Here is a 25,549-nt window from a genome sequence, read left to right on the forward strand (position 1 = left end):
GGTATAGACCTACCTCCAAAGAAGGTCACATTCTGAGGGGCTGGGGATTAGGACCACAATATCTGCCTTTGGGTGTGACACAATTTAATCCCCAAGAATCGTGCAGAAATGTTACCCACCAGAGCCAGATGAGTAGCAATTGCTCCACAAGTCATTCTTTTAATAAATACTTACTAAGTGCCTACTGTGTACTCAGCACTGTTCTAGGATCTGAGGATACATTAGGAAAAAAAATACTCCCATCCCTGGGGAGCTTACTTTCTTAAGGCAAATAATTCTCATAACTTGTTGCTCTTCTGTTTTTTATCACCCATTAGAAAGCAAGTGGGGGACTGCTTGCTTTCCAATAACAGAACAGGCTGCCTTGAGTAAATGAGTTTCTGGTCACAAAGGTGTTTAAGCAGAGACTGAGTGGCTTCTTACTGAGGATGCTACAGAGGCAGTTTGTACTATTCTTTTTTTTAAGATTTATTTATTTATGCATACAAGAACGGGGGTACAGGCCAGAGGTGTGGGGGTGTGTGTGAGAGGATTCACCAGAGACAGAGTGGGGAGCAGAACAGGTGGAATGGCCGAAATACACTGCTGAGGGGAGCAGCGGGCGAGTCAGGAGAGGTCTGCTGCACCATGTGGGTAGCTCCCTGGCCGGGGATTGAACTTGTACTGCAGTGGGTGCGGTTAGCTTCATAGGTTGCATCTTAACCCCTCGCGTCACCCGGGAGGCCCCGCAGAGGCAGTTTCAATGCTGAGTGGGCCTTGGATTTGTAATGGTTAATGTCCCCTTCTGATACCAGTCAGTAGTGTTACTCACATGGACTGGTTCTGAGACTGTTCTGTGAAGTGCACAATACTTTTTTCAGTTTATTTTTCAGAGGAACAAATAAAATGTTTTTACAGCTTTCTGGCTTAAAAAAAGCAAGAAGTACCAGGCCATTGGATTTTAAGTTTTTTTTTTTTTTTCTTTTGCACCTTGTACTTCTTTGAGAATATCATGGAAACTCTGATTCTTAAAAGGAGGTGGGGAGAGGGGATATCCCTAGCTGGACATTTGTGTGTACTTTTAAGAGCTTGGGGAGGGAAGGATAGTTCAAGGCTACTGAATTAGGAAATTTTGACACTTTACAGGAATTATCACCGCTAGTAGCAGTTAAATACACAGGCTTGCTTTAGAGAGTCCTTTTATTCATAAAAAATTATTGAACTAAATAGAATTAGAAATAAAACTATGCCCATAGAATTTGTTTGTTAACCTTTTATTAAACTGTCGCTCTTCTGATAGAAATTTATCAGCGTGCAATTAATAAAGTATCATTGATCTCAGAATTATCCTTTGCTAAACAATGGAAATTTCCTAAATAACTGGCAGGTAATGAAAAAAAAAATCATCTGTGACAGCCTGTCATAGTTAAATTTAAAACCTAGGGGCAAAATACATACATTCTATATAGTTTCCATTTCTAGACCCTGGATTTCTAAATTCTCCCTTATGAAATTTTAAATTTCTCTCATTTTGAAAGATGGGGCAACCCCCTCTTTATTGATTTTCTTCTTTTCATAATCTTAATAGATTTGATTTCACCTGTGGTGAGTAATTTATTTAAGAAAACTGGAGAGACTTGGTATTAGAATGTGCTTAACATCCGATACCTGGCATTTAGTGTCTCATTCCTGTTTGTAAATTTAATTCAGGTTTTGCGACACTTCCAACAGCTCTTAAAAGTGTAATAGTGACTGCCACTGTGGAAATAGAAATTGCTCAAATATTACGTGATGAAAAAACAAATGCTGGTTGACTTAAAACAAGACTGTGTAGCAGTGTGTTATAGTCACAGGAACCCCTCAGCCACATGTTAAGTAAATGCAATGAAAACATTTGTACAAACATCACCAAGCTGCAAAAGGACTAGCCCTGCCAGATACCCTGTTAGAGCTGGATGTTCAGAGACACTCGGGCTGTTAGTCTCACAACTGCAATCCCAATATCTGGGTGATCATTCACCTTGGCTGTGATTACTTACCTGGCACACCAGAAAAGCTTTTGTTTGCGTAAGTGTTTGTTGCATGCAGAACTTTGCTTGAAGTGGTGATTATGGTGAATCATTTTAAATGAATGTTTTTCCATGATGTACAATATCACACTACTTCCCACAGAAAGATGGAATCAATACTGTTGACTATAATGGAGGTTTGCATTTTTCTAATTTCTTCTTTAGGGTGATCTGAGCAAAGATGTTCAAATTTCCATTTATTTAAACAAGATGGAGTTCTTGCTACGCCGAAGGAATATTTTTAGCTTAGTAATTTACTTAGCAACTGCCGTATTCAATATTTGATGTTAAACTTGAACTAAAACACATAGCATCGTATGACATGGGTTCCTACATGAACATTTTGTTGGATTGGAAACAGAATCAACACATTAGTCATCTTAATTCATTTAAGTTGGCTTTCTCCAGAATTCTGGAATCCAAAAACAACACATTTGTCAATTTTACACACAAAAGGAGAGGCAGGACATAGTTTATAGTTAAATACTCAGCTTTGCTATGAAAACCCAATTCAGTTAGAGTAAATTGAATGAAATTTGGGGGGAAACAAACAGTGTAATAAGATTTTGATGCATATTGAATAGTTAAAAAATTTGTTTTATATCTGTTTTAACAAGGTTCCCTTTATCCACACATTCAGAGTCTGAAATTCAGTTTTCTGTGGTGGTGATGCACATGGGTTCTAAACTAGGCTGTTGTGATTACCTTTAATGGAAAATTTACAGGTCAAGGTCACCTTCATACCCTACCAAGCTTTGTTCTTCTTTGCCTTTGGTTTAATTTAAAGTTGAATGTTTAAAATTCATTGTCTCTTGCTGGGTCAGCAAACCATGACCCATGGGTCAAATCCAGCCTTTCCCTGCCTGTTTTTGTAAATAAAGTTTTATCGGAACCCAGGGACACTCACTCATTTACACATTGTCTATGGCTACTCTCACATTGCTTTAAAACAGCAGAATTAAGTAGTTGTGACAGAGACCATATGGCCTGCAAAGCCCAAAATATTTACTATCTGGCCTTTTACAGAAAAGATTTGCCAACCCTTGGTTTATTCTATTAACACATGTTTCTCATATAAGGACTCCTCTGATGAAATTTCAGAGTTGTTAAGAAAACAACTTTCATTTCTCCTGAAGAATTGATCTATTTTTTATTTTTCTTTTCTTTTTTTTTATAATGTACAATATTTATTTTATAATTTTATTTTTTTTAAATAATAAATTTTATTTTTATATTCCCCCATACAATTGCAAACGCCCCATTCTGACCCCAATCCCTCCCCTCCCGCCCCCCACCCCCCAAAAAGTGTCTCTGGTTCATAGTTTTTTGTTGATTTTGATTTTCACTTTCTTATATTCATTTTCCTGGTCCCTTATTTAAGTTTTCTAGATTTCTGCTATGAGTGAGACCATCCGGTATTTTTCTTTTTCTTTTTGGCTTATTTCGCTGAGCATGATCCCTTCCAGCGCCATCCATGTTGCTGCAAATTGCATGTGTTTATCTTTTTTGAATGCTGAGTAATATTCCATTGTGTAGATGTAGCACATCTTCTTGATCCAGTCATCTATTTTTGGGCATTTGGGCTGTTTCCAAAGCTTAGCTATTGTAAATAGTGCTGCTATAAACATAGGGGTGCAGGTGTTCTTTGGAATTGATGTTTCTGTGTCCTTTGGGTAAATACCTAGGAGTGGAATGGCTGGATCATATGGAAGCTCTATGTTTAGTAGGTCCAGAAATCTCCACACAGCTCTCCATAGTGGTTGGACCATAGAATAACAAGGGTACTATAGAATTTGCATTCTATTTCCTTTTTTTACCTTGCTTTCTAAGAAGCTCAGAACTACAATTTAAATGCTCAAGAAAGTAACCTGCTTATTTCAGGTTTCTGGTAGATAAGTTTTTCTTTTTTTTTTTTCTTAATGTGGGCACACATGTTCACTTTTTAAAAAATCAATTTTTGAAGTATAAATTACAAACAATAAAAACTCATGTATTTTAATTGCACACATAAATGAGTTTGAAAAAAATGTATGTACCAAGAAAAACCACATTGCCAATCAAAACAGAACTTTTACCTCTCTAAGAAATTTTTTATTGTTTATATCCCAGGCAATTTGTCAATCTCCCCTTCACCCTTTTTTCCAGGTATGCCATTTTTAATTCTCATGTTATATGAGGGTGTTTTTAATATACTTTTACATATAAAATACTGAATAAGTAAACACATAAAAATATATGTAATGTACTCGTAAATAATTTTTGGAAGTAGTTGGGATGCCAGTGATATATAAATTGTTGAATAGCATAGATACTAGAGAAGCTAAGAATCATTTATTCTGTTTAGTGTCCTCTACAAGTTTTTAGAGATGGAAATCACATGTAGAGAATGTTTGGTAATATTTTATTAATGATAAGTCTAATATATTGAGAGCCCCTTACTTGCCAACAACTCTGCTTAGTCACTTCATTTGATTTTCCTAATGGTCCTGGAAGGGTACCTTTTCTTAATATTCCCTTTTGCAGATGAAGAAACTGAGGCTCACAGAAGTTAAGTGTGTTAGTTTCTGGGACTTTGGTAACCAAGGACCTCAAACTGGGTGGCTCAAACAACCAGAATATATTGTCCTTCAGTTCCTGATGTTGCAGGACTGAAATAAAGGTATTAGCAGCCTAGGCTTTTTCTGAGCACAGTGAGAGAAGGATCTTATCTAGACCTCGGCTTGTAGAACACTATGTTCTAGTGCACAGGATATTCTGATACTTGTGCTACATCCATATTCCCCCTTTATATAAGGCCATGGGTCATACTATACTTTTAGGGCTAACATAACACCGTCACTTTAAGCCGATGACCTCAATGACCCTGACCCCTTATAAGGTCACATTCTGAGATACTGGGGCTTCGGGCTTCAACATATGGTTTTTGAGGGGGTTGGAGGGAGTGGGCAAGGGACAATACAACTCAAATCTAGAATATTTTGCCTTGTTCTTGAGGTTCAAAAGTCACAGAAAGTAGCTAAGGCAGGATTCTAAGCCAAGTCCACCTGAAACCAAAGCGTAACCCCTATGTGCTGAACCAGAACTGGTGTGTAAATGCTTTCCTGCTGTGAACTTGGGGGTTGGGGCCAGAGTACATGGACTGGCTTTACCAAGGAGGAAGCTGTCATGGGCTTTGGAGGTGGGGGATCCTAGGGTCCAGTCTTTACCTGCCCACTTTCCTAGTGTTTGCCTCATCTTTTCTTATCTGTACACCAGGGATAATAGCATCATCTCCCCATGACTCTGAGGGTTAAATGGGAGGGAGATAGAAGCAGCATGTACATTTGAAGCATAAGACACATGTTAAAGAAGGTGAGTTCTGGGCTTTAATAAGACTGGAGATTCTTAACTTTGAATGAGCTTCCATATCCCCTGAAGGCCCTATTAGAACACTGGTCACTCACTGGGCTCAACACCTTGAATCTCTGAGTCAGCGGTCTGGGATGGGCCTGAGAGTGTGCATTTCTTTTTTTTTTTTAAAGATTTATTTATTTATGCATATAACAACTGGGGTACAGGCCAGAGGTGCAGGGGGATGAGAGGATTCACCAGAGAGTGGGGAGCAGAACAGGCAGATCTACTGAAATACACTGCTGAGGGTAGCAGTGGGTGAGACAGGAGAGGTCTGCCTCGCCATGTGGGTAGCTCCCTGGCCAACTGGGGATTGAGCTCGTGCCGCAGAGGCTGTGGACAGCTTCATAGTGCTGTGCTTAACCCCTGTGCCACCAGGCCCTGAGTGTGCATTTCTGTCAAGTTTCCAGGGGTGCCTCTGTGGCCCATGTAGTTACCTCTCTCTCTGAGTATCGAGGAACTAGATCTTGCCTTCATTTGCAGATACACTTTACAGTTTTCTTAAGAGAAACACCAAGGAGAAGTTATACAACAGCAATTATACGACAGTTGGGCCTCCCCGGTGGTGCAGCGGTTGAGCACTGAGCTGTGAAGCTGCCCACAGCCTCTGCAGTGCAGGCTCGATCACCGGCCGCTGGGCGAGGGTCCCACATGGTGCGACAGACCTCTCCTGCCGCCCGCCGCTCCCCTCAGCAGTGTATTCCGTCAGTCTGCCTGTTCTGATCCCCATTCTGTCTCTGGTGAATTCTCTCACCCTCCCGCACTTCTGACTGTGCCCAGTGCTTGTTTAAATAAATAAATCTTTAAAAAAGAAAGAAAGAAATTATACAACAGTTATATGCAACAATTATATACAACAATTGTATACCACAGAAATTTGGAGTCCATTTTATTTCCCTTCAGTTACTTGCCTCATGTGGGGATGGAATGAATTCTTTCTTCCCAGTGGTTGAGACCAGGAAGTTTGGGGGTATTACTGTCTTTTCCTTTTAGAGCTGATCTGGTCAGAAGCACCAGTGTATCATGTAGTTGAGTTTCTATTTCAAAATATCACAGACTGGGAGGCTTAAGCAACAGAAATTTGTCCAAGATCAAGGTGCTGGCAGCTTTGGTTTCTCTGAGGCCTCTCTCCTTGCCTCAAAGCCATGTACTCACTTGGTCTGTCTTCTGCATACTCACATCCCTGCTGGCTCTTCTCATAGGTCACAGACCTATTAGATTATTGAACTTCAATCACTTCCTTGCAGGCCCCATCTCCAAAGACTGGGTTATGTCTCATCATATAACAATTCAGTTGAGAACAACCAGTATAACTCCTGATCTGTTTTCTTCCAACAAGTAATTTGATTTCATGTTTATTTATCCTTTTTTGTATCTGTCTCAAAGCACTGAAGGAATCTAGTACATCTTATCTTAATAGAGCTTCTAAAATGTTATGTGCTTAAGGGAAAGGTTGCACCTTGAAGCAAGTAAAGACCAAGTTGAGCATGCTTTCCTATCCTGTCTAAACTAGCAAGGAATCTCCAGTGGCTGCTCTCCAGGTGCCCAAGCCCCACTGCTGGGAGCTGCAGGCATGCAGGGAGTGGAAGCTCTGTCACTGAGGCAGAGCTCTGCTCTCCTTTTGGAACTGAAGTTCAGTCTACTCTTTGTCCCAGTCCCAGTGCTGGGACTCCTCCAGGGACCCTCTGGGCTGGGACTCCTCCAGGGACCTCTGGGCTCTAAAGTAGCAGCTGCTTAAGGGGAGCCAAACCCCAGTCTACAGCTGGCATTGTTGCACAGAGCCAGGCAAGTCGGCTTCAGCTGGCAGGCTCATACATTGCCCACCTTCATGCTGAGCAGGTGCCTGATCACAGCTGATGGTTAGATTACATGTTTCCTGTGAAATCTCACCAATCCGGCATCATGTTGTTCCAAAACAAAATGTTGTCAAGCTAAAAATATCCCCTCTCCCTCTTATACATGGATCAGTTTTGTCTAATGGATCTTCTCAAATAACTGAAAAAGTGATGGATAATTTCTTGGACACTTTGTATGTCCATGAGGATCCAGATATTATAGTCTCTGATTGTGTTCTATCAAAAAGGGTGAGTGTCATAGTGATGAGTCTGTGTGCTTTGTTGGGTGCAGCCTGGCTTGTGAAGGAAGTGGAGTGAAGAGCCAACTTTCCATTCTGAAGATCAGGGTTTCTGGTACCTTCCACACAGGATCCTTGTTGACAATTTGACAAGGATTTTATTACCAGAAAACTCATCAGAAGCAGAAAGTTACCACTTAGATATATATTGTTTCCGTTAAAAAATAATAAATCAGAAGAGAAGCACACACACATAGCCAAGGCTCTGTTAAACTTCATAAAAATTTAAAAAAGCAGTTGCCATGTAAGTGGGTGACCTGGTTATGCAGATTATCAGGGATTTTTTTTCCTTAGGTAAGGATGATTTTTTAATTAGGTATCTTTGCATTCAACTCAATTTGCTTTAAAGTGATGTACATTTTGTCTCCTTACTGTGCTCTGAGCAAATCTTTCCTGTTAGTATTATTGCTTCCTAACCAATCATAGCACATGTCCAATCCTGATTTTTTTTCCTTGTAAGAAGAAGCTGTATGAATGGCTGATTTTAGGACAGGTCATGATCATGGAACTCTCTCCCTATGCATCTAGCTTCAATGACTAAATTTTGCTCATACTTTGGAGAAGTTGAATTTTAGAAGTTCTAACGATGAAGAATGAAAAGTCAATTTGGAGACTTTAAAAGTGAGCCTCAAAAAAGTGCTAAATTTTCCCAGTTTGGTGTTTTAAGCACCTCTACATGACTTCGGGAGCATAAAGAATTTAATCTGGTCAGAAGGTAAAGAAATATAACACTATTTTAAAGGTGAGAGCCAAGGTTGATCTGAACTAAAAAAAAAAATGGGGTTTGCATTAGAAATGCAGCTGTATTACCCACAATGAAGATTTGGGATAGGAACAGACTTTGCATGCTGATGCTATCAGTGCAGTGGAGAAGGCTGTTTTTGTTTTTGCCTTCCCTTGTTTTTTAAACCATCTATCCTAACCACTCCTTAATTGACAGGGGTGGGGAACATCAGGAGACAGGCTGATCAAGACAGGGGTCTTTTTTTGGACAAGTGTGGTAAGGGACCTTCGAGGCCACTCCCCTGTCTCTAAATCATAAAGGGCCCTGTCTTCAGCCAGCGGCAGAGCCACAGAGGCCACAGCAGCTGAAAGGAAATCCTGGTCCAGCTGTGCAAACAATGAACTGCTCAGTAATATAACACAAGCGTGCTTGCAGGCCAGAGCTGTGTTCGCTTCTCCTCTTGAAGTGGCCATAAATTAATCCATCAAAGTGAAAAAGGCCAAACTTCAGGGTAAAGCTTTCTACTTCTAAACACCACAAACACTTTAGATACTGCCCCGAGTGCAGAGTTACCAGAGGCGACACCACGGGGGTGTGTGCATGTGTGCGCACAAGTATGTGCACGTGATTCCTTAGTTACAATCAGGCTTGTCCTCCAAAGAACATAAACTTAGTAAGAACGTGTGCCGGGTTTGAAATTGCAGAGCGTGGTATTCTCTCCTGTGTTACTGCTTGTGAGTGAAAGGGGCTGTATCTTGCTGTGAGCCTTTCAGAGACATAGTGGTCTCCATAGCCAGTAAAATGGATTTCACTTTTTTTTTTTTAACCAGGAAGGCTTTGTTTTTGTTTCTTTTTTCGTCCTGCTTTTCTTTTTCTTCCTAAGCTTCTGGGCCAAGTTTATAAAAGTGCCCCGTACACTTTGTTAGAAAATCCAGCGTGGCACTACTTTCTCTTTGGAGGGGTCTTTATCTTACAGAACTAAGATAGTTCTGTAACATTTGGCACGGAAACCTTTTAGAAATTAAAAAAGCCTTTGAGCATAACCTGTAACAGTGGTCGTGTTCAGAGTGTCCCTTGTAAAACCACTTACTGTTTGAAAGTGTGGAGGCAGGTTCAATTAAGTCTGCTCTTGTAAGTTATTGGTTTTGGAGAATGTGGAGAGAAAGTTTACTTCTGTGGATTAGTTATCCCTTCTATTAGGCCTCACACAGATAAATGTTTGTGAAGGCAAAGGATTGTGTTAATTCTGAGCCCCATGATCAAATATTAAATAAGAGAGAAGAGAGCTTGATAATGTGCACAGTTTGGGGTCAGATCCTATTAAGTGAGTATGTTTATGTAATCAAGTAGCTGAAGAGGCCTAAATGCGTTTTTGCCTTGACATGATGACACAGAAAAGAAATAGGCACTGTGGGCTGTTGACATTGGAGCCCATGGCTTTTGGACCATCTTTTCTTTCAGAAGGTCGGCTGCTTTGTAAATTTAGTTTAAATTATACAAATGCCAAAAATATCAATACAACTGTGTCACATAACATCTATAAAGAACACATGTTAAATTCTATAGCTCCTACTCAGACACAGTAGCAGACATTTGGTTCTGAGTTGGTTTTTCTGGCTCTCAGGGAGTTCCTAGTAGCTTGTACCTCTGAACTCAAGCCATGCACTATGGGTCCTATTGGTCTGCCCTCTGCTCTTGTGGTTTTCTCATGTTGTCATGACGATAGTGACACTTCAGTGCGTTGCTATGAAGTGTGCCCTAGTGTTAGATGACGTATTGTGTGGCATTGCACTCTGCACCTAATGACACCCACCTCTTTCTCCTTACCTCCTCTCAATACCCTTCTCTAAAGATCAAGATGCTCTCAAAATATATTGTTGGAACAGGAAAAGGTTTCCCTTTTTTTGTTCTCACTTGCCTTGATTTCTCTGTATTAAAATTTATAAAGGCCTATAAATTATCATTTGGATCTCTCTGAATTTTTTGATTTTCAGTGTATTACTCTAACAGGCATACACATACATGTTAAAAATTCAGCTAGCATATATCTTATAAAATGCAAAATAAGTCTTCCTTGCCCCCTGACCAATTGTTCTCTTGCCAAGGCATCAATGTTCACGCACATTTAAGCACATACTGCCCCTACCTTTGTGTTTTACTAGGGGCATGGCACTTCTATGCTATTCTGGACTTCGATTTGTTTTTTTCTTGGTGATATGACATGGAGATGATCACAGTATCTCTACCTCATCTCACCTTTTTCTAGCTATGGCACAGTGTTTTGGTCTATAGATGCCAGGGGATTGATTTTACCTATAATTGATAGACACATCGTTTGATTCCAGTTTCTTAGCTGTTACAAACAATGCTTGTTGACTATTCCTCTCATATTTTTGCTCATGTGGGCAAGTATATTTGTAGGATGACTCTCTGGACATGGAATAGCTGGGTCAAAGGACCCGCCATGTGCACTTTGACAGATAATAGTCCTTTGCTCCCAAAGATGTGGAGACGTTTTATATACCACTCCTATCCCCTTCTCCCACATGAATATGAGGCTGCCTGATTCTCTCACACCCACCTTTGCTGATGTGGATACTGCCCAATTCGGTTGTCCTTATAGAACCCCTCTTCATCAGGCTTGCATGGGACTGTGTTAAATTTCATCTCCAGGCACTTTTCTCGCTGTGATTCTAACACACTGGAATCTGGCTGTCAGTGGCAGATCAGATGACTCAACCACTCAGTGGAAGCTCCATGAGACAGCGTGGGGTCAGTCTTGCCTCTTAAGAGATACCGGGCAGTCACTTGGAATTTATTACAAGCCTTCCAAAGCATTATGGCCTCAGCATGATACTGCCCAAAGCACATAAGTGCAGCCTGATGATATTTCAAAAAGATAGTTCATGTGAACCGACCCATTCCAGCTCCTGGATTCTCATCTCTCCAATTGGTATCTTCCTTTGGTAAATATTTATATTTGAGCCCTCTTGGTGTTATTCAGGATATGTAGGAGTCTCTATGGGGCACTAGTGGCTGACTGTATATCATGCAGACATTGAAAAGCAGAGCTGGCGATGACTTATTTTCCTCCAGAGAAACCCGTGTAGTTTTGTGATTTCTTTAGAGTTGGTAGCTGCAGTTTGTGTTTATTGAGCATAATTTCTAGCTCTTTGGAACTTGGAACTATGACTTTGAAATGATGCGGATGGTAAGTATGGCCTCTCAGGTGATTAAACACCTGCAGGATGAGCAGTAAGGATTCTCAGGCGGCTGCACTTTGGCACTAACCTCACCGTTGTGCTACCGGAACTCCTAGAACTCCTAGAATGTCCTAGGACAACATCTGAAATGCCCTAGGAGAGCTGGGCATGACCCATACCACAGGACAATGGCTCCACATATGTTAATCAGCTCATTTGGAAAGTATGGCCCTTGTATTTATAGGTGGGTGTAGGAAAAACTTAAAGCTGGTGGACAGTGAGATAGAGACATTGTCCCCGAATTTGAATTGTCCTGCAGTCTAATCAAGACCAAAGACATTAGGTCTAGCTTCTTGCTCTCCATCTCCAGGGAGGAAGCTCATTGTGCTGGAAGATGCTGCAACTTGTTGACTGCTTCCTAAAGATTGCTTTAGTGGCATGTTCTGGGGGGCTAGGGGAATCACCCTCTCTGTGGCCTTTTAATTGTGTATAGTTACAAGAAACATTTGTCTCCAGTGTTTCACAATTATAAATTAATAATAACAACCCATTAGAAATTACTGGTGTTGTAAGCCCCAACTCCTTTGGGCATCTTAATAAAAATGATAATTAAAACCATAATTTACAGTAAATGGGGCACTGCCCAAGTAAATCCACAATATGAAGAAAATTAAAAAACTCAAAGCAGAAGGAACCTTCCCCACATCGCGGAAAGAATGGTCTTGTCTTAGCTTCTCATTCAGAGGGAGCTTTGTCAGGAATTTCTCGGGCACTGGGTTCCCACCCTGATGTTCTTTGTGCCTGAGGAAGCTGTGACTCTGCCCCCTATCCTTTCAGGGAGTGTCATCCGGTGTGGCTCCAGGCTCCTTCCCCTCCTCCATCACACACAAACCTACTGTTCCCTTTGTGTCTGGGTGACCAGTCACCACCTCACCTATGGCACAGCTGGGCAATCTTGGATACTCCCTCAAACTTAGATGGTTATCAGGCTTTGTAGATTTTTGCTTCCTGAATGGTTTTCTTACCTCTTTAGCATTAGCAGTTCCCTGGTCTCCTTCTAGCTGGTCCAAGGCCTCAGCGTCTTCAACCGGCCCATCTTCTGCATTACCACCACGGGTGTACTAAGTGGAAAAAAATAATAGTAATTCCTAGTGCTACTTTTCCCCCAAATTCTTTCTTAGACTCCCACCACCTACAAAAGAGCCCCCTCGCCCCGGGTTTAGCTCACTGTACAGGGTTTCCTCGCCCATTGCTTTCCCTATTTGCCATGCACATGCATGCCTTACCCATTAGTACTCATGTCTTACGCCAACCTCATTTTGCTCAACTGGTTCATTTTTACATTCTTTGTCCCAGTGTGTTTCTCAGTCTTGACTTTTCCTACCATGCAATGGCATTTGGAAAATACAGATAAAGTGGGCAAAGGAACTCACGGCTGTATCTCCATCCCTTCAGATCCCTGATTTCTCTGTGTTTCTGTCTGTGCCAAGCTGAGTGCTATTGCCAGGTCTTCTAGCACGTCACCAGCATCCTGCTCTTTTCATGTTCCACAGAGAAGAATTTGACATTCTTATATAAAATCTTGAGCAGGTCAGCGTGAAACATTCTTTGAGTTTCTACCATTTGGTTGTGAAGATTCTGAACGAGGTAGTTTCATGTTATGCTAGAACCTCTGTCTCTAGCAGGCGTCTTCCCTGGCGGATGTGTACCTGAGCATCAAAAACCATCAATAGCCTTGCAGGTAATGTCAGAAGCCTGGGCAGAAACCATGCCTACAGGGGGGTCTGAACCCCCTCTGGCCTGCAGCAGCTCCTCAGCCTGCCCAATTGTCACCCAGTGGGTTTGGGGGCCCAGTGTGTTCCCACTATAAGCTTTTTCACAGAAGTTGGACATCTACCTCAGGATATGTAATCATTCTGATTTTCTACTGTTTGGCAGCAATTCCTATTTGAAAGGAAAGACAGGAGGCAAGCAAGTGTGGGCCAGACAAAACAGTTTATGACTAGATTGATCCTGTGGTCACCTCTACTCAGAGAATGAAAAGTAGCATAAAGCAAGTGGGTGTTTAATACTTTTTTGGTATGTTTTCCCTCATGGTACTTTAATGTTTATATGTAAAGCTTAACTCCATGGCCACTTAATTTTCCTGATTGGATCAGATGTAACAAGCACTAGAAAATGGACACCACCCATTGTTTTGAAATGTCTTTCTTTATTTTCTTTATTTTATTAGCTTCAAATATTCTCCTGAATGCACTCTTGCCACCTCCATGCAGTTAAGCTGGTTCAATTTAAACATTGTCATTGAGTTAATTTTTTATGAGATGAATCAGGTTATTGAATTTAGTAAACCATGGCCGTCATTATTCTGCACCAGCCTTGGCATGGTGCAGAATTGGCTCAGCACTGCTCCATTCGACTAATTAAACTGGTCATCGGCTACAGTGCTGGAAGAGTGAGTGGTGCTGTTCTCAGGGGGTTTGCGGACTCTGGCAGTAGGTAGCATTATTAAACTTTTTTTTTTCATATAAAACTTCACACTCCAGAGATATGGTTTACTATAGAGCGATTATTGTCCTTCCCATGAAGGCATCATCTTTCAAAATACCCATGTTTTCTTTTTGCTCTGAAGGCAGTTGTAAAGGGTAAGAAAATGGAGTTGTCTGTCGCAGCTCTTAAAAGAAGAGCAGCAGCTTGAGGCATGCTTCCAGAAAGGAAGATGGAAGCCCCAGAGTGGCATTTTTTTACCAGACACAAAGACAGATGGTCTCACCTTAAGAACTATCAGGAATTTTCTAAGGAGAGAGGATGTAAACTTGTGGCTGCTGCCTGTTGCTACCATCCTGTCATAAGCGCCTGCTGGGGAATAAAAAGTCTTTCTTTGAGGTTATTTTGTCAAGTGAGATAGTATGACATAACAAATTTGTTGGGGGAAATAAATTTTGGAAAAGAGCTGCTTCTTCCCCCGCGTACCCCCCAGACTTCTAAGTAGTATCATTCAGAACAACAGTGAGTGGTGTCTGCTGAATTTTAATATTTATTCACCATTAAAAAAGGAAGCTAGAGGGCCATCAATCAGTATTGTTAGGAACAACTTGGATTGTTTTAAAATAGTCCAGAATCATAACCTATTTGCAATCTGTAAGAACCATTTATTCCTTCGGCAGGTATTTATTGAATCCTTCTGGGTGTTGGTCCCATGGGGCACAGAAGTGAAAAAGGGGTTTACAGTGAAGCTGGCAAATTAGATAAATAAAGCCCTGGGGCCTGCCTGACCCTGCATTATATTGATGCTCTCTCAGTCCATTAAAAATATGATTGCAAATAATGGTTAAGCCTTGCCTCTACCGCCTTCCCTCTCTACCCTACATCATTTTTCCTTTTTATCCCCTCTGAGGAAGATGTGATGGACACTATTTTCAGTTTTTGCTCTGACCTGGAAATTTCTTCTCTCCCCCCCCCCCATTTATTAAAGAAAGAATTTTTCTTACATCATTGCAGTCCGCATAATTCTCCCACCACTATATCATTCATGACCATCACCATATTGCCTTGTGTTCATGCCTCCCATATTTTGTCCCCACTCCTACCTCTTCTTTTGCTGTATGCCTCAGTTCTATGTTTAGCTTGCTAGTTATGACTTTTTCTTGATCTTTCATTTGGTTTCTCTATATTCCTCATATAAGTGAGACTCTCCAGTATCTCTTTCCTTCTGACTGATTTCCACTCGCATACTTGACCTGGAAATTTCACAGGCACACACAGATTCCACCATTTTCAACAAGAGCTTCTGGGTGTGTAAAGTCCCAGTATTACAAGCAAAATGGGTTTAGGCCACTTCCTGTAGCCTCCATATGGTTGTCAGCGTTTCATTAGCCTGATTGATGTAGCACATCAGTCAGCAAGATTTCCTCCCATTCTTGCACCCATCCAGTGTCGGAACAGCTGGGCTACAAAACCTGGTGTTTCACTTCTCTCTCTTTTCCCAAATGATGTAGGTGCCTTTTGCTCACTGGTGATAATGAGTGAAATTGGCATCAGAGTTAAAAATGAGTAAATTCTGGAGTATTGTCTCCTTGCCTCATGCCTCAAACACATGACCTCAAGCATCTTTTACTGCATATACCAAAGAGGAGGCAAACAACAGATTTGGATGTTAATGACTTCTGACTTGAAATCCTTGTGTATTATTTTGACATCAGATCTAAGTACAAGAGGTTATCCTCAGCTAATGGTAAATGGGTATCATGGCATATCTTGGAATACAAAACTTGGCAATTCTGAGAACACAGCTCAGGTTGTCCCAGCAATGAAGTTCAAGGGTGTTCTGGAGCATTCAGACAAATGGAATAGTGAATCTTGCAGCTAATTATTGCTCCAAATTCTGGTTACTATTAAAGCTCATCTGCTCTTGGGTTGTTTTGGAGTAAACCTGGGAGAGGTTTCATTTTTCAGTCACAAAGACTGTATTATAGATGGGAGGTGGCGTGGGGCTCTGGACCAAGGAGCTTTATTCCCCACCTACTATGGTGATGCTAGGTTCATCCTGCATGTCTGCTACTTGCAGCCTTCCATTTTAAGAAATGATAATTGAATTTATTTTACTGAAACTTTCCTTATTGAGATATACTTGACATATAACATCATAGGAGTTTCAGATGCATAACATAATGATTTGATAATGGTTTATATTGAGAAATGGCGGTATGAGTTTCTGATGGCTAAGGGCAGAACTGAATAACTTATGAGTAGCTACAGCTGGGATCAACACAAGTGTGTCAAACTCTTGAGTTTGAGTTTTGCACAGTGTTGTGCTGGATTCCCTTGAGAGCTAGTTTACACTCATAGATGGGACTCCAGGGAGATTAGATACATGGAAGCGATTGGAATGAATGAACTTCATGAAGGCTTTCACATGGCAGTCTCAGTAAGGTGATGAGATGCTGATATTTTATCCCTATTTGTGTTGTCTTGGAAACAATCTATGGTTATTTGACACAGACCTAGCTGAATTACAGTTCTGTTTTCCTCTAGTACAATTAATGACTTTGTTGTTGTACAGTATACTAGATATGGCCTTCCTTACAGGAGTCTCTGTTCCATAATTTAGAGCAGTACTTGGGCCTCAAACTCTCTTTCTTTCTTCCTATCTCAATATCTCGTTTCTCTTTTCACTAAGTGTTCCACTTGATCCACATCCTTGACAACATTTGTTGTGGTACTGTTTTGATTTTCATTTTAGTCATTATAGAAGTAAATATGTAGGTATGTAGTTATAACTCTTTGTATCTTTAATTTGCATTTTCCTAATAACTAAGTAGTTTGAACCTTACATATGAGAAGTCTGTCTTTTTCTATTATGTGGAAGAGTTTATGTAAAATTTTACTTATGTAAAGTTTTTATTTTCTTAAATGTTTGGTGCATTTTCCTGTTGATGGTGTATGGATCCAGATTTTACATTTTGAGGGGATTTTAAAATGTGGATTCATTTTCTTTGAACATGTAGAACTTTTTAATGTTTCTCTCTCTTCTTATGGCAACTTTTAATTGGTCTCTTTCCAGGAATTTGTGTTTTTCACCTGTATCTTAAATTTATTGTTGTAAAGTTGTTTGTTTTAGGGTTTGTTGGATCTGTAGTGATGCCCTTTATATTTTTGATATTGGTTATTCATGTGTTTGTTTGTACACTTAGTGTACATGCATTCTCCCATCTCTATCCCCTTTTTCTCTCTCAATTTCTCAGTCTTGCTAGTCCTTTATCAACTTTATTAATCTTTTCAAGGGCTTTTGGCTTCCGCATTTCTCTGTAAGTTAAGTTTATCTTTCTTAGTTTTTTCTTTTGTCTTTATTATCTTCCCTCTGTGTTCTTTAAGTTTAGTTAGCTTTTTTTTTAAATAAATTTTATTTTTATATTCCCCATACAATTGCAACCCCCTTATTTTGACCCCAATCCCTCCCCTCCCCATTCCCCACCCCACATAGAGTATCTCTGGTTCATAGTTTTTTGTTGATTTTGACTTTCACTTTCTTATAATTATTTATTTTCCTGGTCCCTTATTTAAGTTTTCTAGATTCCTGCTATGAGTGAGACCATCCAGTATTTTTCTTTTTCTTTTTGGCTTATTTTGCTGAGCATGATCCCTTCCAGCGCCATCCATGTTGCTGCAAATTGCATGTGTTTATCTTTTTTGAATGCTGAGTAATATTCCATGGTGTGTATGTACCACATCTTCTTGATCCAGTCATCTATTTTTGGGCATTTGTAAACAGTGCTGCTATAAACATAGGGGTGCAGGTGCTCCTTGGAATTGATGTTTCGGTGTCCTTTGGGTAAATACCTAGGAGTGGAATTGCTGGATCATATGGAAGCTCTATGTTTAGTAGGTCCAGAAATCTCCACACAGCTTTTCATAGTGGTTGGACCAGTTTGCACTCCCACCAACAGTGCAGGAGAGTTCCTTTTTCTCCACATCCTTGCCAACATTTGTTGTTGCTAGTTTTTTTAATATGTGCCATTCTCACTGGTGTAAGATGGTATCTCATGGTAGTTTTGATTTGCATTTCCCTGATTACAAGTGATGTTGAACATTTTTTCATATGCCTGTTGGCCATTTGCGTTTCCTCTTCAGAGAATTTCTTTTTAGCTCTTCTGCCCATTTTTTGACAGGATTATTTTCTTTGTTGTTGAGTCTCATCAGCTCTTTGCAGATTTTTGTGATCAGTCCTTTATCATTAGTATTGTGTGCAAAAATGTTCTCCCAATCAGTGGGGTTTCTCTTTGTTTTTGTTATTGTCTCTTTTGCTGTGCAGAAGCTCTTTAATTTGATGTAGTCCCAGCTGTTTATCTTTGCCTTCACTATCACTGCTTTGGGTGATGTGTCTTTAAAGATGTCTTTGATGTGCATATCACGTAGTGTTTCGCCTATATTTCCTTCTATGTATTTTATGGTTTCAGGTCTTATGTCTAGTTCTTTAATCCATTTTGAGTTGATTTTTGTGTATGGTGTGAGGTAGTGGTCAAGCTTCATTCTTTTGCATGTAGCGACCCAGTTTTCCCAGCACCATTTATTGAACAAACTTTCTTTGCTCCAATGCATATTCTTTGCTCCTTTGTCAAAGATTAGTTGACCATAAATCTGTGGGTTTATTTCTGGATTTTCTATTTGATTCCATTGGTCTGTGTGTCTGTTCTTGTTCAAATACCATGCATTTTTGATGATTATGGCTTTGTAGTATAGTTTGAAGTCTGGGAGTGTGATGCCTCCATTCCCTTCTTTTTTTTTTTTTTTTCAGGAGAGCTTTGGCTATTCGGGGTTTTTGGTGACTCCATATGAATTTCATCAATAATTGTTCTATTTCTTTGAAGAACGACATTGAAATTTTTATTGGAATAGCATTGAATCTGTATATTGCTTTTGGTAGGATGGCCATTTTAGTAATGTTTATCCTTCCAATTCATGAGCGGGGGATGTCTTTCCATTTCTTTGTGTCTTCTTCTATTTCTTTTAACAGTGTTTTATCATTTTCTTTGTAAAGGTCCTTTATATCTTTTGTTAGATTTATTCCCAAGTATTTGATTTTTTTTGTTTCGACAATAAAAGGGATGGTTTGTTTGATTTCTTCTTCTTCAGATTTATTGTTTGTGTATAGGAAGGCTACTGACTTTTGCGTGTTGATTTTGTATCCTGCCACTTTGCTGAACTGATTGATGAGTTGAATTAGTTTTTCTGTGGAGTTTTTGGGGTTCTCTATGTATATTATCATATTATCTGCAAATAGTGATAGTTTGACTTCTTCTTTTCCTATTTGGATTCCTTGTATGTCTTTCTCTTGTCTTATTGCTCTGGCTAGGACTTCCAGTATTATATAGAAAAGCAGTGGTGAGAGTGGACATCCTTGTCTTGTTCCAGATCTTAATGGAAGTTAGCTTTTTTTTTAAGATTTATTTATTCATGGGCGTCCCCTGGTGGCACAGCAGTTGAGCGCCGGGCTGGGAGGCTACCCGCAGCCTCTGCAGCGCTGCTGTTCGATCCCCGGCTGCTGGCCAGGGTCCCACATGGCGTGCAGACCTCTCCTGCCACACCCGCTGCTCCCCTCAGCAGTGTATTTTGTCAGCAGTCTGCCTGTTCTGTTCCCCGCTCTGGCTCTGGTGAATTCTCTCACCCTCCAACGCTTCTGACTGTACCCAGTGCTTGTACAAATAAATAAATAAATCTTTAAAAAATAAATATTAATTTATTCATGCATATAAGAACTGGGGTACAGGCCAGATGTGTGGGAGGGTGAAAGGATTAACCAGAGCCAGAGCAGGGAACAGAACAGGCAGACTGACTGAAATACACTGCTGAGTGGAGCAGTGGGTAAGACAGGAGAAGTCTGCCACGCCATGTGGGTATCTTCGTGGCTGGCCGGGATCAAACTTGCCTTGAAGAGGCTGCAGACAGCTTTGCAGCACTGCGCTCAACTGCCTGTGCCACCAGAGAGGCCCTAGTTTGCTTTTTTTTTTTAACTTAATCAATAAATGCTTAGCCAATAATCTGTTCTAACATGTACTTAAGGCTATATTTTGTTCTTTATATATTGTTTTAGCTATGTTGCATTACCTTTGATAGATAGAATTTTATAATCATTCAGGTTAGGATAATTTCTTATTTTCATTGTCCTGTGTGTGTGTATGTGTGTGTGTGTGTACGACCGTTTCTTATTTACTTAAAAATGTATTGCTGTAGTGGCAGGGTATAAAATGAACACACATAAATCAGGTGCCTTCCTATACACATTGAGATAGAAGAGTAAGAAAGGAAGTAATCCCACTTACAATTACATAAAAGAAAAATACCTAAGAGTAAACCTAACAAGGGAGGTAAAAGATCTATGCAAAGAAAACTATAAGACAAATTGTTGAAAGAAATAGAAAACACAAAGAAATAGAAAAATATTCCCTGGTCATGGGTTGGAAGAATCAACAATGTCAAAAAGACCATACTGCCCAAAGGAATATACAGATTCAATATCCCCCCCCCAAAACAAAACAAAACAAAACTATCAATAGTGTATTTCAAAGAATGAAAGCAAATACTACTGAAATTCATATGGCATCATGAAAGACCCTGAATAACATAAGCAATCTTCACAAAGAAGAAAGAGAAGGAGAGATCACACTTCCAGACCTCAAGATATATTATAAAATCACAAATACTAAATCAGTGTGGTGCTGGAACAAAAACAGACACAAAAACCAATAAAAAAAGAATTGAGAGCACATGAATAAACCTATACATATATGGACTGTTGCTCTGTAACATAGAAGCCAAAGACATACACTGGAACAAGGATAATTTCTCCAGTAATTGATGCTGGGAAAACTGGACAGTTGCATGCAAAAGAATGAAACTAGACTATGATCTCATACCATAACCAAAATTCACTCAAAATGGATCAAAGACTTGGATGTAAAACCTGAAACGATAAAATATATAGATGAAAACATTGACAAAACATTTCATGATACAAACTTTAGTGATGCCTTTAGGGATTCATCTCCAACAGCAAGGAAAAGAAAAGAGAACATAAACAGCGAGGAGTACTTCAAGCTAAAAAGCTTCTGTACAACAAAAGATATCATGACTAAAATGAAAAAGATACCCTTTGGAATGAGAAAAAAATTTGTGCACCATGCGTCTGACAAAGGACTGATATCAAAGATATACGAATAACTCAAAAACTCTACAGAAACCAAAACAAATAACCTAATCATAAAATGGGCACGAGAACTAAACAGACATCTCTCTCAAGAAGACATTAAAATGGCCAGTAGGCATATGAAAACAATGTTTACAATTACTTATTACTAGAGAAATGCAAATCAAGACCACAATGAGATACCATTTCACAACTGTGAGAATGACCCATATTGAAAAGACCAAGAACAAGTTCTGGTGAAGATGAGAGGAAAAGGGAACCCTCTTACATTTCTTGTGGGAATGCAAACTGGTCCATTCCTTATGGAAATCAGTATGGAGGTGTCTCAAGACATTAAACCTGTATCTGCTATTTGACCCAGTAATTCTATTCCTAGGCATCTGTCCAAAACATTTAAAAAAAAAAAAACATTATTTCAAAAGGAAACTGGCACACCCATGTTTATTGCAGTGCTATTTGCTAGAGCTAAACTATGGAAACAAATTAAGTGCCCCAGAATAGATGAATGGATCAAGAAGATGTGGTATGTATACACAATGGAATACTACTCAGCAATCACAAAAGATATACTCAGGCCATTTGTGGCAACAGGGATGGAGCTGGAAGAGATAATGCTAAATGAATAAGTCAGAAGGAGAAAGATAAATACCAGATGGTGTCATTGATATGTGGAATATAAAGTAACTAAATTAATAATCAGATAAAGACAAACTGAAAAACTAACCCTAGATACCTGACTACAGACCTGAAGCACCAGGGGGCAGGGGAAGGGGACTTGGTAGAGAGGTAAGAACAAAGGGGATGGTAGCCCAGTGGTCTATAGTATCGGGTATGGGTGAGTTGGTGGTGGGTGCATTATGGTGGTAATACCTGATGGGGGTACTCTAATATTACCTCAATTAAAAATAAATAATTAAAAAAAGAAAAAATGTATAGCTTAATTTAAAGATAGGGGAATTTTCTAGGATTTTGTTACTGATATCTGATTTCACTCCATGTGGTCAAAGAGTATGCTCTCTAGCTATGATTTTTAAAAATTTATTGGGATTTACTGCACCTTAAAATGCTTGAATATACATTCCGCTGCTGTGTTTAGCATACTCAACTATTGCTAGTTTATCGATAACGCTGTTCAAATTTTCTGTATACTCTATTTGTCTCTTATCTCTTTATTTTATTTATTGATATGTAAAGATTAATGGGATATGTTAAAACTTCAATTATGATTGTGGATTTGTCTATTTTGTCTCCTTAATTATGTGAAGTTTTGACATGTATTTTCAAATTAAATACATTTGAATTTAGAATTGCCACACAATTCTGGTGAGTTGAAATTTCCTCTTTTGATATAATCTGCTTTTTTTCTTACGATATTCCTAGTTTTCTTGGTATGTATTTTCCTATTCTACTTTTAACTATTGTAAAACAGCATGAGAACTTCTGTAAGGAGTATTATTCTGTTGTATTTAATCTAATTTGACAGTCTACAGTTATACCACCTTGTTATATTTAATGTATCTTACAGTCTACAGTTATACCACCCAGAATGTGCCCAACTTCATGACTTCAGAATCTTGTCTGACAATCCTTGTCTTTTGATTGAAGTTCTTAGTTCATTTATATTTAATGTGATTATAGATCTATTTGTTGTTAAATATACCACCTTAAATAGGGGTTATTTACCTAAATTATTTATATTCCTTTTTCTTTCCTTTCTTGTCTTTTTATTATTTTACTTCCTTTTTCTATTAACTTATAAAATTTATATGTTACTCTTCTCTAAGTGTTAATTGTAGAGATCACAACCTGCATCATCAACTACATAAAGTAGTTTATTTTCTGGGACAATTTGTGGATCTTAGAACACTTTAATCCTGTTTACACACCTCTTAGATTATGTTTTATTATCAGTATAGTTATTCTCACTATGTATTCTAAAATTCACAACCTATTGCTATTATGTAGTTTTTCCATCTAGAGATCTCTATCTTGGGTCACTTTCTGTCTGCCTGGAAGACATCTTTTCCTCTAGGGTAGATCTACTGGTGACATATCCTTACAGCTTTTATCTGAAAGGATTTTAAAAATTTTGTTCATCCTTATTTTTGAAGAATATTTTGCTTGGAGCAGAAACACAAATTGCTGGCTCACCTTTGTTGGCCTTTCAACTTTTTTAGGTTTTTGACTCCCCAAATTTCTAGTCATAGATCCTGATGCCTTCAAAGAGATGTATGTGTGCATGTATATATACATGCATTAATTTAACACATGTGGGCTTATGTGTTTAAGTATTTGTGTTTGTGTGCTTGTTTCTCCAGCTTTCCTAAATATTCTGAGAACGGTATGGGGCTGAGAAGCCTAGGCTGCCTTTGCTGGAAGCAGAAGTGCTGGAGGTGTTCAGTACAGTGCAGAACACATTGTCAAAAACTTAATGAATGTTTGTTTTACTCTCCAGGTCTGCTTTATCTTACAGACTCTGAACTCCTTAAAGGCAGTGGACATGTCTGAGTCTGTCTTTTTCCTTACTCTTTGTGTTCAGCACAGGATCTGGCTATTGCCATAGTCCTAGTCAACTGACTGTGCTGTGAGTTTTTCTATGGTTTGGCTTTCACCTTTGAAGTCACTGTGGTCTTCAGCCAGGTTTTCTCATGGTCAGCACTGTGGACTTTTTGGGCCAGCTGATTCATTTTCATGGGGATGCCCTGTGCTTTGTAGGATATTTTGTAACTTTCCTGGACTCCATCCACTGGTAACCAATAGCTTCCCATCCTGAATTGTGACTACTAAAAATGTCTCTAGACATTTCAGAGCAATCTAGGGGCAAACTGGGGCATGTGATGCTTAATGAGGGCTGTTGACCAGAACTCTGTGTTTTGCTTTTATGTTTCCTAATGTTGACTTTCCTCTAAACCATAGGGTTTGAAACTGCCAAGTCTTTCGCCCTCCATGGTGCACACGTGATCCTGGCCTGCAGGAACATTTCAAGGGCCAATGAAGCTGTGTCACGCATTTTAGAAGAATGGGTAAGGACACACTCAGTTGTTGTTTTTCATTGTGAAATGTAAAAAACACATGTAGAGTTTGGTACAGTGGATTAAGTTTATTGTGCTTGGGAAAACGTTTTCTTTATTTTTAAAGTCATATTCACTTTGTTTACTTTATGAATGAAAGGGTGAACAAACTGTTATTATCCACACAATTTGTTTATAGTTCATTGTCAGTGTGATCTGCTTTTTTTAGCCAAAGGTTTAAAAGCTTTTACTCATTTAGCTCTTTTATTAAGAAAAATAGAATGTGCTTAACACCATAAATCAATCAAGAAGTTGTTATGCTCATGGTTTTTAGGGTTACAGAGGGGCAGGCTGTAACCCTGCTCTGGTTTTTGCTTTTCTCTCTCTTGGTGTAGATGTTGGGTTGATATGTCTATGTATAAACATCTATTGAGGGCCTGCAGTGTTCTTGGGAGCAAGGGTGTAGCATCAAACAACAAAATCCCTGTCCTCATGGGTTTATCTTCTAGCTAAAAGAAACAGACCAAAAAGCAATAATTAAGCTTAACATTTGGCATAAAGTCAGGTTGTTTTAAATATGGTTATTGGACAATAGAGAGAGTTAGAGATGAAGAGACACGATGAACTATTTTAGATGGGTTAGTCAGCAGCCACCGCCTCAAAGTTGTAACATTTTATCCAAGTTGGACATTTTGTCCAAGACCTGAAGAAGGTAATGTAATAAAGCATGCAAAAGTTAGGGAAAATACTTTGAGCAATGGGAGCAGTGTGTGAGAGGTCAGAATATGTCCAGAGGATTCAGGGATCGGAGGGAGGGTGGCGTGACTGGAGCTGAAGAAGGGAGGAGGGTGTGGAGGTGCTTCAAGGGACTCACTCAGAATCAGTGGTGAGAAAGGATTAGAGGATGTGAGCCAGAGAGTGACACTGGCTGATCAATTTCTTTAATATGACTACTGGGCTTCAGCATGCATTGTGGACTGCATTCACTCATTTCCTTGTCATTGGGTGGTGTAAGGATGAAACATGCTGCTGTCTTGGGGGCTGGGGCTGTGCTGTTCAGGAGAAACAGTCAGTGCCTCCGTCTGTCAATCTTTCAGCCTGGAATGGAAGACAGATCCAAACAAAGGAACATGAATATCAGTGTAAACTTGAAATGATGGCAATGTGGATTACAACATGGTGAATAATACTAGGGAACTGGGGGGGGGTGCATCAGAAGTCCCCCGGATAGAAGTTCATGTTTTAAGTTCTCAGGAAAGAGCAGGGCAATGGTGGGAGAAGTGTACACGGGGCAGAGGGAACTGGCTGTGCAGTGGCCCTGGGGGGAAGAGCAGGA

General features: G+C 39.6%; 1 protein-coding gene across 1 annotated transcript in view; it reads left to right on the forward strand.

The window, feature by feature from the left end:
- The window catches only part of WWOX (WW domain containing oxidoreductase), a gene marked incomplete at both ends in the record, with an annotated part of 917,223 nt that overhangs the window by 32,172 nt on the left and 859,502 nt on the right, over positions 1–25,549 (forward strand). Inside the window, one exon of the mRNA XM_084256789.1 lies at positions 24,119–24,225. Within this exon, the coding sequence (XP_084112915.1) occupies positions 24,119–24,225 (107 nt within the window). The remainder of the gene's footprint in view (positions 1–24,118; positions 24,226–25,549) is intronic.

Source organism: Talpa europaea (assembly GCF_964194135.1).
Source record: "Talpa europaea genome assembly, chromosome: 16".
NCBI lineage: Eukaryota > Metazoa > Chordata > Mammalia > Eulipotyphla > Talpidae > Talpa > Talpa europaea.